Source organism: Pteropus medius, unplaced genomic scaffold (assembly GCF_902729225.1).
Source record: "Pteropus medius unplaced genomic scaffold, Ma_sr-lr_union100, whole genome shotgun sequence".
NCBI lineage: Eukaryota > Metazoa > Chordata > Mammalia > Chiroptera > Pteropodidae > Pteropus > Pteropus medius.
Window position 1 is genome coordinate 11,432,866 of NW_024349519.1, and position 14,663 is coordinate 11,447,528.

The 14,663-nt window shown below is 37.0% G+C and overlaps 1 protein-coding gene and 1 pseudogene across 1 annotated transcript in view; both read right to left on the reverse strand.

Moving 5' to 3' along the window:
* Positions 1 to 14,663, reverse strand: part of FAR2 (fatty acyl-CoA reductase 2) — a 95,165-nt gene that overhangs the window by 32,718 nt on the left and 47,784 nt on the right. The window contains exon 2 of the mRNA XM_039882404.1: positions 3,420 to 3,648. Coding sequence (XP_039738338.1) covers positions 3,420 to 3,608 — 189 coding nt within the window. The 5' untranslated portion in view covers positions 3,609 to 3,648. The remainder of the gene's footprint in view (positions 1 to 3,419; positions 3,649 to 14,663) is intronic.
* LOC120618598 (uncharacterized) lies at positions 10,093 to 13,882 on the reverse strand (annotated as a pseudogene).

Consider the following 14,663-nt stretch of genomic DNA (forward strand, 5'->3'; position numbering starts at 1 on the left):
CTCTGCCTATGTTTACAGACCCACCTTCTGGTGACATTATACAGGCTAGGACCTTCCTGGAAATCTTTAATTGTGCCTAGTCTTCTTAGATGATGTATTCTAAATCCAGCATAATCTCTTGTAACCTTTCGCTTATCTGATTACTATAGCTTAGTAGGAAAAGTCCAACCATTTTTGGTATTCTCTCAATGAAACATGTTTTATATTCTGACTTAACAATCCCTCTTAATTAACTACCTCAGTCATAATATTTCAACTACCTAGGGTCTATTTTTCAGGTATGGGTATTGTTTTCTTGATGTTTTCTTTAAGAGTTATTTAGAATAGATTACAACCAGTTTAACATCCTAAGTAGATACATATGATGGAGAATGATTGTTGTAAAAAAAAATATATACACACACTCACACACACACACACACACACACACATCGTTAAAACACTAAAGAACCTCAAAATACTCTCAACATTCCTTTGAATTTCACAACTAAATTATTTACTTGCAACTACTTACCTGTTATTGTGGGAAACGGCCATGTCTTGTTAAGCAAAATCATATTCAAGATAGCAAAAGAGATAAAAATATCAATTTCTCTATCTAAAATTGTTTCAGCTAAGATGGAAACTGGTTGATTCATAGTTAAATGAGCACTTTTTTTTTTACAAATAAAAGACTACGCAGCCAGCTTAGGAACCCTGGGCACCCGCAAGTTGAACAGCATGGGGCTGTGGTTAGCATGTTCACATTTCAACACATGAAATCTGGCTCACTTTCCTCAGAAGCTTCTTAAATTTTGTGAAAGAAACTAAAAGGTTTTATACTTGGAATTATGTTTCCAATAAAAAAAATAAGTCAAACCATTTAATTTCGATATATAATTTCAAAACTAAAAATGAACTGAATGTATATATAAATTTTGGAAATTCATAATTTCTTTTGCTGCTTTATTTATTTACTATTTTAAAAAGTGGGTATTTTCCCCCTATATAAAAGTGAAACAAGTTCATTGTATTTGTATTTGGAAAATTTTAGAAAAAGATTACAATTTTTCTTTTTTCACTTTGCAAGAGGGTGCTTTTTTTCTCACCATAAAGATAAACAAGCTCATTATAATTGTAGTATGAAAATTTAGAAATGCCAAAAAAATAAAATTAATTCAAGATCCCATCAGCATTTAGGGCCATTAGTTAAGATTATACAGAATATGATTTTGTGTCTTCTTTTTTTTTTTTTTTTTGCATTGATTATATCACAAGTGTTTTCTCATGTCATTTAATATTTTATAAAATATGAGTTTTAATACTTACATACTAGTCCATTTGGATTGGTACCAGTTTTTGCTACTATAAATAATACTACAATAAATATATTTGTACAGTATTTGTGCATGTCTCTGGTTGTTTTCTTAGAGAGCTACCTTAATTATCTTTGAGAGAAAGTCCTCAAGAATCGACTATCAATTCAGATACCTTTCCCTCCATTGATATATTCATTTAAGTGCTCTGAAAATACTTGAGAAACTTAGTCATATGTGATAAGAGGAATCTTCTCTTCTGATTCTTAAGCCACAATTTTATGTGGCCAATGGATTAAAAATATCCTTCTTTTCAAAGCATTTTGAATTAATTGTCTCCTTTTGAAAGCATAGAAACAGGAAGTGAGAGATAGTAACTATCCATACCATGAAAGGAAAGGAATGAAGCAGATGCATGAATTTTTATAGGTAGAACAGATGTTCTCTTGACCATATTTCCTGAAGACATAGTGGGAATCAAAGGCAAACTAGTAACATTTTTATTTATTATGTTTTCAAGAAAAAATATCCAAGCTCCACGTACCTGATATTATTAATCTACCTTTAAGAACACTATATTAAGGGGGTTAGAAATCCATCAACTGGCTATAAAGCTAAAGAGCAATGTCTACTAGGTGATGAAAACTAAGTCCACTAGGGATCTATAACTGAGCAAAGCTGTCTGAAGAGGGATCTGAGTTTCTCCTAGATTTCGATTTTACGCCACATCAGCCTTTGGGGTCTTATTCTTAAGAACCATTAGTTATAATGCAACCAAATATAGGGGTAAAGATAACCATGTTAGCCCTCGAGCCAGAATGTGGGGGTCTGAAGTCTGACTCTCCCATTTACTAGCTGAGTGATCTTTGGTAAGTTAACACTTCAGATCTCAGTCTTGCCATCTATAAAAATGAGGATATTAATAGCTCTTACTTCACAGGGTTGTTGCAAAAATCAGTGAGTTAAGGCATGAAAAACCCTTTAAATAGTGTTTGCTGTGTAGTAAAGTGTCTAGTAACTGTCAGTTCTGATTGTCCACTGCTGAGTCAGACCATGAGACAGAGAAAAGGCTTTTCTGATGCTCTTGATGAAGGTTTGTACCCAAGTCTCATCCTGGTGCCAGTAGATGAATGTGATCATGAGGGTTACTGGGCATCTATAATGTGCTGTGCTCCGAGGTACACATTAGATGTTAGTATTCCTACACACTGGAAAGGAGACTTTGTAAAATATATACCTTATTTAAACTGTCCTTTGTGCCAATCCTAAGCGACCATTTATATTCCAAAGGGGACTATGAACAAGATATGTGCATTTTTTTTCATTTAACTCCTAAGGCAATCCTGGAAAGTCGACATTATTTTTTTCTATTTTAAATGTTGCAAACTGGAGCTTGAGAGGTAAAGTGATAGCAAGTTGATAAGCAAATTGAGCTAACATGTTTGAGACCCAAAATTATACTGCCTTCAAATTTATAAATTAAATCATGACAGGACATACATAATATTTTTTGGAGGGATGAGAGAGTTTGCTACACAAATGCTCATTCACACATGAATATTTCATTTCAAAGTTGTTCTCTTAGAAAAACTTATGGAATAATAGAAATACAATGGGATAATAGGATAATAGAATTATCAATTTACCACATATAAAGTATATAACAGCTAAACTTTGTGGAGTTTAAACAACTGAAATTATTATTGCATGGCTACTTAGTAATCATATCCGTTCCATATATAGTATAATGTAATATAATATAGTATAATATCTCCAGAAAGTTGGAAGAAGACTATCTTAAATTTAGAAGAAAACGAGGGAAGTGTTCAGGTGAACTCGTGATATAGGTTGCAAGCCTGGAGATTCCACTCTGAGAGTTTTAGCATTTTGATTCTTAGTAATTTCCAGAACATAGACTATGTGCTCACCCACCCTGGACAGCCTAAGCACTCCTTTCTCTCTTATGGAAAAACACCACAGATCGATTCCCATGACCAGCCAGTTGGCCTCTTGTTTTGTCTCCTCTTCTTCATCTGCCCAGAAACCCTGGCCCCCACTTGCAGTTGAGGTTATCAGAAAACATGGGGAGTCACCTTGCCCTAAGGCTCTTTCCATCAGTCATACCTCACAATTTAGGATATGGAAAACCCTCTGCTGCAGTGTCTGGCCAGACTTGGGCCTCACAAGGATGTAAATGACTTTCAGGTCAGGGCTGCTACGAAATAGCTTCTCCATCAACACTTTGCCCAGGAAGCCTGTGGCTCCAGTAATGAGAATGGACTTGTTATTATAGTAAGCTGCAATTGTGGACATGATTCTTCCCTTTGTCTCTTGCAGCTCCAGAAAGAGGTTTCTGAAAAGAAAGAGAAATAACAAAAGATTACATTCTTAGAAGTTCTAAGATGAAGTCATTTAAATGTTTCTTGTGCTTGCAGAGTTTTGAATGTATAAAAAGGTCAGACAGAGTTATAGCATCATGGTTTTTTGGCAACACAACTCATTTCAACCAATTTATTTAGCTCACTGTACATGCCAGACTTTATGAAAGGAACTGCAGGCAAAAAATGAATATAACATGGTTCCTGCTCTCAAGGAATTGCTTGGAGTCTAATGGAGGAGACAGATACATAAAGAGATTGATATATATATGTGTGTGTGTATAAATATATATATATATATATATATATACACATATATATATAGTAAGTGTTAAAACAAAGGGAGCCCAGAGGAGGGGTGCATAGCAGGATCTGGAAATTTCAAGAAGGCCCCTACAAGTGGTGATGACATCTAAGGTGAAACCTGAAGGCAGAGAATGGCTGTGGTAAGGGTGTTTCAGGCCAAATAAAGAAAGAAGAAGAACAAAGGGATAAAGTGTGGCATAGCATGATTTATGGAGGAAATAAAAGGAATTCAAGGTTACGAGAATGTAAATGATAAGGTTAGGAGTGGCCCTATAAACTATAAAACCGAAGCTTAGAACAGCTATCAAAATTTTAAAAATTATGATGTAATTAGTATTTCAGTTGCAGTTTTATTTAGAGACAATACTGGAGCAAGTAACTTTTGGTTTTGCTTGAACTAGCTGGCCCTAGCTCACTCAACCATTTCTGAATTACTATGTTTTTCTCTCCCTTGACTTGAAAATGGTTCGAGTGCCATCTTTTCCTTCATATGCTGCTGTTGGGGTTGAAATATTGCAAATAACAAATGACAGAGAAGGTTGAACAAGTGAGGCCACAGACCGGAGGCTTGTTAAGTCCTGAAATAGCACCGAGTACAATCTCCTGCTCAGCTAGTCCATCGAAGGCCCTGTTTCCAGAAGCACAGGGCAAGTGGTAGTGGGAAGCCATGCAGCCCTTGACAAAAAGCACTACTTGCTGTAGAAATTCAACATGAAGTGTTTTGCCTTTAAGCCCTGGGGTTAAAGATTTTTGATTGGTAGCAATGGCTGAGAATTTTGAATGAAACAGCTCTGGCGGTGTGGGAGCAGACTTCCTTTTCCGTCCACTGACTTTTCTGACTACAGCTCGGCCCTAGAGTTCTCAGCTCTCTGCTTGAATGGGATTTGGGTGTATCTTGCATACCAAAACACCAGGGACAGGCCCTGATTTCGGGATTTATAAAGAAGGAAAAACCATGTCAGAGTCAACACCTTGCCTCTTCAACTCCAGTCAAGATCGCTCTGCCAGTAACTCCTTAAGGAACAATGACTTTTCATAGTCTTAATGTATATGTTATAATTCGTAGTCATAATTTATACTTTGAGGATCATGAGGTTATGTTGTTGGGCAGAACTCTTTGGCTTTAGAAGATTCATTCATTCGTGAATTTACTCAACAAATAATTTTGGGCACCTGCCAAGCCAGGCTCTGTGCTAAGTTTTGAAGAAAAACAGGTAAATAAGAAAAACAGATCCTTGCTATCCCTCTGGCAAAGGAGGCCAGCAATACAAAGACATATAGATAAAACAGGGATTGAGAACAGAAATCACACTCCATCATCAATGCTATTCACTTTAGGAAATCTGGATTTCGAAGCACATTAGCTATATTCATTGAGCTACTATTTAAACCTCTTTTACAGAGGGTAAATGTGAGAAATATTATTTTGAAGAACACATTTGAACCTTGTACAAAACAGCAATTAATAATTTTTTGTCATGTTACATAATGTTACTCATATTACAGTCTATCCAACTACTTTCTCAAGAACTTGGCAGTTGAAAAAAATATTGAATATTTTTGCCTTGCCTGCCTTGAAGCTCACAAAAGTAGTGTCACAAATTTGGAAGGCAGAATAACATCCTAGTTTAGGACATAGGTTCTAAGAGAGATTGTCTGAAATCATATCCCAGTGCTACCACTTATTAGCTTATGGCCTCAGGCAAATTATTAATTTCTCTATGCTGCAGTTTGCTCATCAGTAAAATAGGAATAACAAAAGTACCTACTTAATAATAGTGCTTTAGTAATAATTATTTGAGTGAATACATGTAAAAACTCTTAAAAATGTAAGTTACCTATAGTATATACTCAGTAACTATTACCTATTAATATAGTCATTGGTTCTATATTCTCCCTCTTAATCATTTCTGGCTTTTCCTTTTGACATTTATTTTAAATGTTTTGTCCTATGCATTTTATATATTCTCTTTTGGAAATAGGGGTAGGCAATTTTTAAATCAATAATCAAGTGAAGTAAAGTGTTTTCACCAAATGCAACTCTACTCGTTGATAAATCTTGCCAATTCCTTTATATATAAAAATGTTTAGGCACCATAATCCTCTACTGTAATATTCAGCATAAGTGAGAATGGTTTGGATAGGGTGTCTTCTCAACCTCATTTGTTCTGAAGATGTCAGATGCTTGCTTTGTAATATCATGTGCTTTAGTGGAGTCATACTTCCCAGAAATGCAAATATACCATTAAGATATTTTGGTCCCAAACACAGTTTTTGTAGCACATGATGAAAAATTTTAGAGAGCAGGTAACATTTCTCTAATGAGCTTATTTCTTATGGGACAAAGGCAGGCTTGATATGTCCCCAAAGAATAGAATTTGCCTGCTCTGTCCAGCGTCCAAATGCTTCTCAAACACAACAAACCATGGCCGAGTACATTGAGTGCTCTGAGAAGATATGCAACATAAGCCAGTGCAGTGTCTCCTGGCACTCATCACTGGATCATCAAGACCAGGTGGCAGAGGAGTCGTGGTCACGACTCTAATCAAGGCAAGTGATACTGAAAAATGTCAAAGAGAATTCCTCATCTTCAGATCAAAGCTGCATTGGAAATGGTTTTTCTATTTCTTGCTTTTACTTTCCAGATACAGCTTGGTTGCTGGCCTCAGAAACTCCTATGCAAAATTCGGCTTCCTGAAATCTATTCCATGTGTTACAGCTTTGCAAGTCCAAGAATTGCTAAGTCCTAATATAATCCATTAAAATAATTAATTATTTTAAAAATTAAAAGAATTTTATAGTCAGTAGTGGAGGATATGCAACTCTAGAAGGATGACTATGTTTAAAACAGCCAACGGGGGCATGGCTTGTCTTCCATATCTTCTCAGACTACCAGTGCAGGGAGCAAAGGATAATTTCTTATCCTTCATGCTCATGATATGGTTTGTGAGAAAACCTGAGTCACTTTGCCAATCACCAGAATCATCCTGCATAATGCAGAATATCTTATGCTTGAATGAAAAAATAAGGGACCTACGAGAGTCATTCAGTGTATTTTTATTGAATATCACCTGTATGCCATGCACCGTCTAGACTCTGGGAATGGCAGTAGATTCTTTCTATTCTGAAGCATTTTTTCTCCTTAAGAACACCAGTTTTCCCATGGTCATTAGTGAAAATAGATAGTTCTTACTCTCCTTTTGATAGTAAAATGAGGCTGTTCTCATTTCTAGAGAACAGTTGTTAAATTCTGAATCATTATAATTGTGCCAATTTATACATTTTTGCAACTTGTAGCATATAGGAACTTTATTCTTTGGGTAATTCTTCTGGAAAATAAAAAATTAAGATCTAGACATTTAAGGGAGACAAGTTTATCCAAATTTCTTGGTAATCCTTAAGAGAAGAACATTTTAAAAAAAGAAACAAGGTGCTTTGCCTCTCAGGAATCTTACTCTTGACCAGGGTTTCTTGGTCTTGGCACTATTAACATTTTGAGATGGAGAAATTTTTGTTGGTGGGGCTGTTCAGTTCAATGCAGAGTATTTAGCAGCATCTCTGGCCTCTACTCCCTAGGTGGTAATAATATCTCTCTTTCCCCCAGCCAGATGTAACAACCCAAAATGTCTATATACTTTGCTAAATGTGCTCTTCAGTGGGGGAGGAGGGGACTTGACCCATTTTAGAGAACCATTGTTCTAGGACCTTTTTTAATTCTTATTTTATAATATTCAGCACATCCTATTAAAAAGTCAAGATTCAAAGATAAAACTTCTGCATGTGAAGCTAAGTATAAATATGATCCACTGCCACACACCATTTTGTTATGTGGAATCATTCATACCTATTACAGTTACCCAAGCAAATTATATGCGTGGCGAATCTTGATCGTATTCAAAATGGAGGTGAAGGAAGATTTCTTCAGAGAAAGAGTTCCCATTTTTTATTGAACTAAATTACTTTCAGTCTCTGTGCTGTTAAATTAGACTACTAATCTCACCTTTCATTTAGATCAAGCCTTTCAATTTTATTAACCTAAACCTATTGCGGGAAAACTTAAGAAAGAATGGAAACAGGGCCAGCATGAGATCAGCTGAGAAAAATTAAAATTTAATAATGGTTGCTGTATATTAATAATTCTGTGGATAATCAAGTCAGTCTCATCCATAAGTAATTCTGGTTGCCTTTTTTGAAGATTCAAAGTATGTTGTGTGTTAAAGAGATATTTCATGTAGACAATGGAGTTTTGATTAGGAATGTTCACAGTAATATAAACTGATCTATTGAAAAAAAATTAGTGCTGTTCTATAAAATTCAGTAAATAGAAGTTATTCTGCTTCGTCAAAATTAAACACTATAATTCTTTCAATAAGTATGTTGAATTAAGGTAATGAATTTACAGAATAATATTCAATGCAAAAAAGAAGAACACAGACTTGTAAAACATCCCAATATCCATTATAAATCCTTGTGAAAAAAGATCAGAGGGGAATGAAATAAATGACAATAGTTGTAAATAGTGTGATGCAAAGAGTTTTATATTAAATTACCCAGCCTGTGGTATTTTGTTATGGCAAGTTGAGCAGACTAATACACACACAAACATACTTGAACAGAAACATGTGCATTTTTGGATAAACAAGTAAAATAACTCTTGATAATAATATCAATCTTCATATCCACCTTTTCAATTCTGGGGTAAAACTTTATAATGAAGCAAATGTATCTGTCTCATTTTCCCATCTTTGTGACCTAGAGGTAGGATACTAGTTCTTGCTTTCCACAGGTTTGTATACATATGAACAGGTCTTTTACCATAAACTACAGCGACCTCATTAAACCAAGCCTTAAAAACCTGTATATACGTCACAATTCTGTTTGTCAAGTACTAGTGAAAAAAAGTTTTCAACAGAGAGTTCTTTCTTTTTATTGCTTTAGTTTTCTGAGCATATCCCAAGTTATACAATTCAGCAACAAACTTAAGTATCTTTCACTGTGGGCTTCTTATATAAAGTTATTCTGAGAGAACTTTTAAGTTCTTGATGGAGGAATATTAACCCCCAGGGGTACTGTGGGCAGCTGCTGGGCACAGGCCACACTAATTGGATTGGCAATGCTCCATCATCAAGAAAAACCAATTTAGAAACAGTCCCAGCTGGGGACTGATGGTCCAACCTGGCTTTAAGAATACAAAATTTACCAATCACCTCAACACACTCTTCTAAGTTTGTTTCTGCTTAGCTTATTATTAAGCCTTCCCCGCCCCCTCCGCAAAGGATATGACCTAAATTAATTCAACATTTCATCAAATTGATTTAATAGGTGTATTGAGTACCTACTGTGTGCTACATATCGTGTTAGGTGTGGATAATTAATACATAAACATTCTTGCTAAATGGTGAAGCATTTAAAAATATATGGTATTGTTATTATTGTATATAAATAAGTCAAACATCAGTCAGCATGTGAATAATCTAAAATGATATCAAGAATGTCATAATCAAATGTAAATATCGATGTTCCTTATTTCCTCCTGGTCAATTATAAATTGGTCAGGTTATAAATTAAAGAATGGTTTGTCAACACACTGACAAAAGTAACCCTACTGAATTGATGGTAAGCCAAAATACATTTTCATGCTCTATTTAGAATTAAAGACTATTTTTATTTTGGGGATGACATGACATATATAAATAGAGATGACATGAAATAGATATACAAATATATGGCACTTATACACATCTCCTTAAACCATACGTAGTCTCCAAATAAAGGCAATAACAAGGCCACACTCCTGCTTGACATAATACAACTATTCCGCATACAACTGAAAATGTACTAATCCTTTCTCTTCTAGAGATGAAGATATAGAGTCTTTGGGTGATGTTTACTCTGCTCTTTGATGTCCCATAACTTAAATATTATGATGTAAAGTTAACAATATTTAAATACTATGATATAAAATCTATACATTTTATGTTACATAATAAGGGGATTCGATAATAAAGAAGGCAAACACATTTGCTTCACACACACACAAATATATTCATAACCAAATAAGGAAGAAATACTCATGACAATTACAGTCCTCATTTCTATAATTGGTCACACAGTCATTGCTGGTATTTATAGCTACTTTCTTACACTACTTATTCTGTATTCCCTTTGCCCCCGGCAAGCACTTTGGCGAGTCGTGGTTCTTTACCTGGTGAGGCAACCCAAACCTTCACTCCTGAAAGGTCTGGGCCATTAGTAGTCCTCCCTGAATAAGGTCATGCTTCTGCATTGACCTTAATCACAAGGCATGGTAACACTAAGAGATGCCCTAAGGAGTCTCCTGTATTTCAGACATACTCTTCCTCACTTCCATTGTGGAACAGCAGTCCAATTTCCGCTTGGTAGTGGGATCAATAACCTCAGCCAGCAGAGTAACTCCCTTCTTTGCCTATTGGTTCAGAGGCATGAGGAGCCCACAGTGGCTGGGCAGCAGTCTGAACTTTCAAGTCAATAGAATCACTGCTGCGTCTCTTGGTGGAAACATCCCTCCCTTTGGAACTAAGGCCTCTAGGCCAGCAGAGCATAATGTTGTGGGAGCAGGAAGCAAGAATTTTGCTTTGGGGCCACTAAGAATAATAATAAGTAGTGACACCCTAATTTCTACCCCTTCATTCCTGGACCATGAATCCTGGGCTATAGGAGAAATAGCAGCATATATTGGAGGCTGATTCAGACCATATATAGCCTTCCAAAGAACCTTGTTCCTGCTCTGCAGGGTCCTGCCACTTAGCTGGCATTGCGAATGAGATTTTAAAAGGCCATTCCACCATTCTCTCAAGTCAGTTGCTTCAGGCTAGTTGGAAACATAGTAAGACCTGTAAACTCCATGACCAGGAACCCACAGCCACACTTCATTTGCTGTCCAGTGCCTTGATCAGAAGCAATGTTATGTGGAATACCATGATGGTGGATAAAGCATTCTGTAAGTCCACTCATGGTACTTTTGGCAGAAGCATTGCATGCAAAGAAGACAAATTCATATTAGACTATGTGACTATTCCATTAACAACAAAACACTGACCATTTTCTGATAGGAGTGGTCCAATGTAATCAATCTGCCACTAGGTATCTGGTTGGTTACCCTGAGGAATGGTGCCATGATAGAGACTCAGCGTTGGTAATCTGCTGCTGGCAGATTGGGCACTCGGCAGTGGCTGCAGCCAAACTGGCCTTGGTGAGCAGAAGTCCATACTCCTGAGCCCATGCACAACTTCCATCTCTGCCACCATGGCCACTTTGTTCATGAGCCCATTGGGTGATGTCAGGGATGGCTGGGTTTCTAAAGAGGCTGACTGGTATTGACAGAATAGGTCATACTAACTACTTGAGTATTAAAATCTTCCTCAGTTGAGGTCACTCTTCGGTGAGTATTTATATGAGACACAAGTATCTTCATGTTTTTCTCATTCCACACACACCTTCCCCAGACTTCCTTGTCATCAATTTCCTAAGTTCCTGACCGTCACTGGTTCCAAACCACTGGGCACAGGCCATGAATCGGTATACAACCCACGTCTAACCAAGTGCACTGCTTGAAGTTCTGCTCACTGAGAAGATTTCCCTTCGCCCTTGTCCTTCAGGAATGTTCCAGAAAGGGGTTTTAGTGCAGCAGCTGTCCACTTTGGGTGGTGTGTGCATATCATGTAGAACCATCTGTAAACCAAACCCGAGATTTCTCTTCTGTCAACTGATTGTAGGGAATTACCCATGAGGCCATAAGTGCTGCCTGGGAGAGAGAAAGTAGTATAGCAAGAGTGGGGACAATGGGTATTTGGGCCACTTCATGTAACTTACTTTAGCCTTCAGTGCCTCCTTGGGCCTGATCAGATATATACAACTTCCATTTAATGGAGTGATGCTGTGCATGCCCAACTTTATAGGTTGATAGGTCGTTGCTTCATGATGGGCAGCTCATTTTTATAGTAACTTGGTGGCACTGATCTCTGCAATCCCTCTAGGAATGAAGTATTTCTTTTGGTTTACTGTTCTTCTAGGTAGAGGCAGGTCTTGTGACTTCCACTTGCCTTTTCCACCATAAATGGCCCTCACTCCACAGATCAAAGAACCAGTGTGTGGGATCCTACCAGCTGCTGAGCCTATCTATTCCAATGATGCATTCAAGAGTTGGGGAAATAACCATGGAGTGAGCTTGAAGACTCACTTGGCCCACCTTGAGAAGGACTCAAGGTAAAACTCCATTGATCACCCGACCTTCATAAGCCCCTATTCTGACTGGTGGACCTATTCTGACAGTGCTGGTCCTGGGATTAGTGTTGGTTCAGAGCCAGTGTCCAGTAGTCTACAAAAGCTCCCATTATTTCCTTTCTCCCAGTGTACAGTTACCCTGGCAAAAGGCTGTAGACCCCTCTGGGGTCTTTTCTCAAGGGGCCCTAGCCTCCCCTTCATTCAAGGCATACTTGGGGTCTGTATACTGACTCAAGTCTGGGAATTGATTAAGGGGTCATGACCCTATATTTATAGTTCAAGTTAGACTTTTGTTCAGTTCAGACCTAGAACTTTTCTGCTCATACAGATCAATTAAGAATTTACTAGGCTTCCCATCTATTTCATTTCTAGGAACACTGTGATCAACCAGCCAATGCCATACGTCTCTACGAGTCAGAGAATTCTGATTGCTGCTTTGACTCTGCTGTAGACTATGGTAACCACAACCACCTTGACTTTGGCAGTTGTGGCTCACCACTTGCTCTTTGCCACCCTGGGATCCCCATTGCATTTAGGTTTGCCAAATCATTGACAGAAGTTTCTATGTAAGTTTTGGACTACAGAGAAGAGTGATCACAGAGCTTTTCAAGGATGCTGGCGCTCCCCTCACAAATTTATTTCCACGGCCCAGCCAAGTTGATATATATATATATATATATATATATATATATATATATATATATATATATATATATATATATATATATATGGAATTAAGGTTATCATTATAGCCCTAGTATTTTCTTAAACTTTTAACAGTGCATATGAATTGAATTTTTCTGCTAAACCAGCGGGTGTTTAGACCAATAGTATTATATTTGGAGTGACTTCCTTTTAAGGAAAGATAAAAGTACTCCAAAATAAAAATTAGGTTTAGCAGAGGACATGGAGGAAAAACCTATTTTATCTTTCTACATTTGGGTAATTGTTAACGAAATAACTTTGGAATCAGTGAGATCAGGTTGAAAACCTTGCTCTGCCATTTTTGTGGCCCCATTCAAAAGTTAATGTCTATAAATTCCCTTATTTTTAAAATGAGTACAATAGTTGTGTGTAAATAAATGAAGACCAACCAAATGAGAACAAACAAAAGCTATTTATTCTGAGCTCTCTATCACAAGGAAGTCAGCCACAGTCACTTGCGTTTTGGCACAGACTCAGAAGCAGGTAAATGAGTGGGAAAATTTTATAGAGAAAAAGGGAAAGTCTTCGAATATGCCCTGATTGGAGATTATTGATAAGCAGAGGCTGTAAGCAATCCAACTAGAAGTGGGGCATCTTGTGGGATTGGTTAGGGGTATGTATTTGTCTTTCTCTGGTTAGTGATAAGTTGGAAGTGGGAACAAAAATTAGGGAAGCTGTCTGTCGGTTGTTAATCAAGTCCTGGCTGTTCTGGGCCAACTATACAGAAGTTATTGTTTAGCTTCTTGGATTGTTACTAGAAGTAACAATTTGACTTTCTGCAGATCTGATTTATAGCTAGCTGGCTTCCTGGATTGTCTTTTATGAATAAACGATTGGGTTCTTGAGCAGTTGCTGAAGGTTGTGGATCAAAGTTTTATTTTTACATATGGTCTGGCCATTTTCCAGTTGTATATTCAGTCTTTCAGTTGCAACCATGGAAAGCATTCATCACAGTGCTGTTGTATAGCAGGCACTCAGTAAATAGAACTACAGTCTCTGCAAGTGTTTGAAATCTCTGGTATCTGGTACATTTTTCTTGATGTCATTGCTGGAGTTTGGATCAGAACTGGGTGGTTGCGAGAAAGTCAGATTATGTTGGTATAACTAGATCCTTCTCTGTGGAATTAGGTTAGAGTCGAAATCATATATTGGTTGTTGCCAAAACACCTGTGAATTTCTTTGGAGAGTCTGAAATTGTCCGTCCCATTCATTTCACTTCTAGGAACTTTCCAAGGCCTAAAGAAACTGCAGGGTCCTAATAGGCTTCTAAATTCCTCCTGAGTTTAAAATGTATTCTGGGGATACCACTGAGCTTACAGTCACTTGCAGCTCTTCTCACATACTGACAGGCAAAGCACTTTATCCTAAAAAGGTAGGTGTCTTGTTTATCATTGTATCCCCAGTATCTAGCACAATGCCTGGAACATAGTGTATACTTCATGAGCAGTTGAATTAATGAACAAATGAATGAATTAGTGAATGAATCAATGAATGAATTATCCAACTTAGATCACATAGCTATTTTGAAGAAAGTAGATGTTACCTTGACTGCCATTTGCTGTGTATTTACATATTCACCAGAGCTCCTAAAATGTAACTGAGCTAAAAAATAATCCCATGATTGATCACAAAAATTATAATGATATGCAAAATCAAGAAAGACTATTTTGGTCACTTCCTCCCCCCAAAATGCTAAATTCTGGAAAGAAAGTGCCAA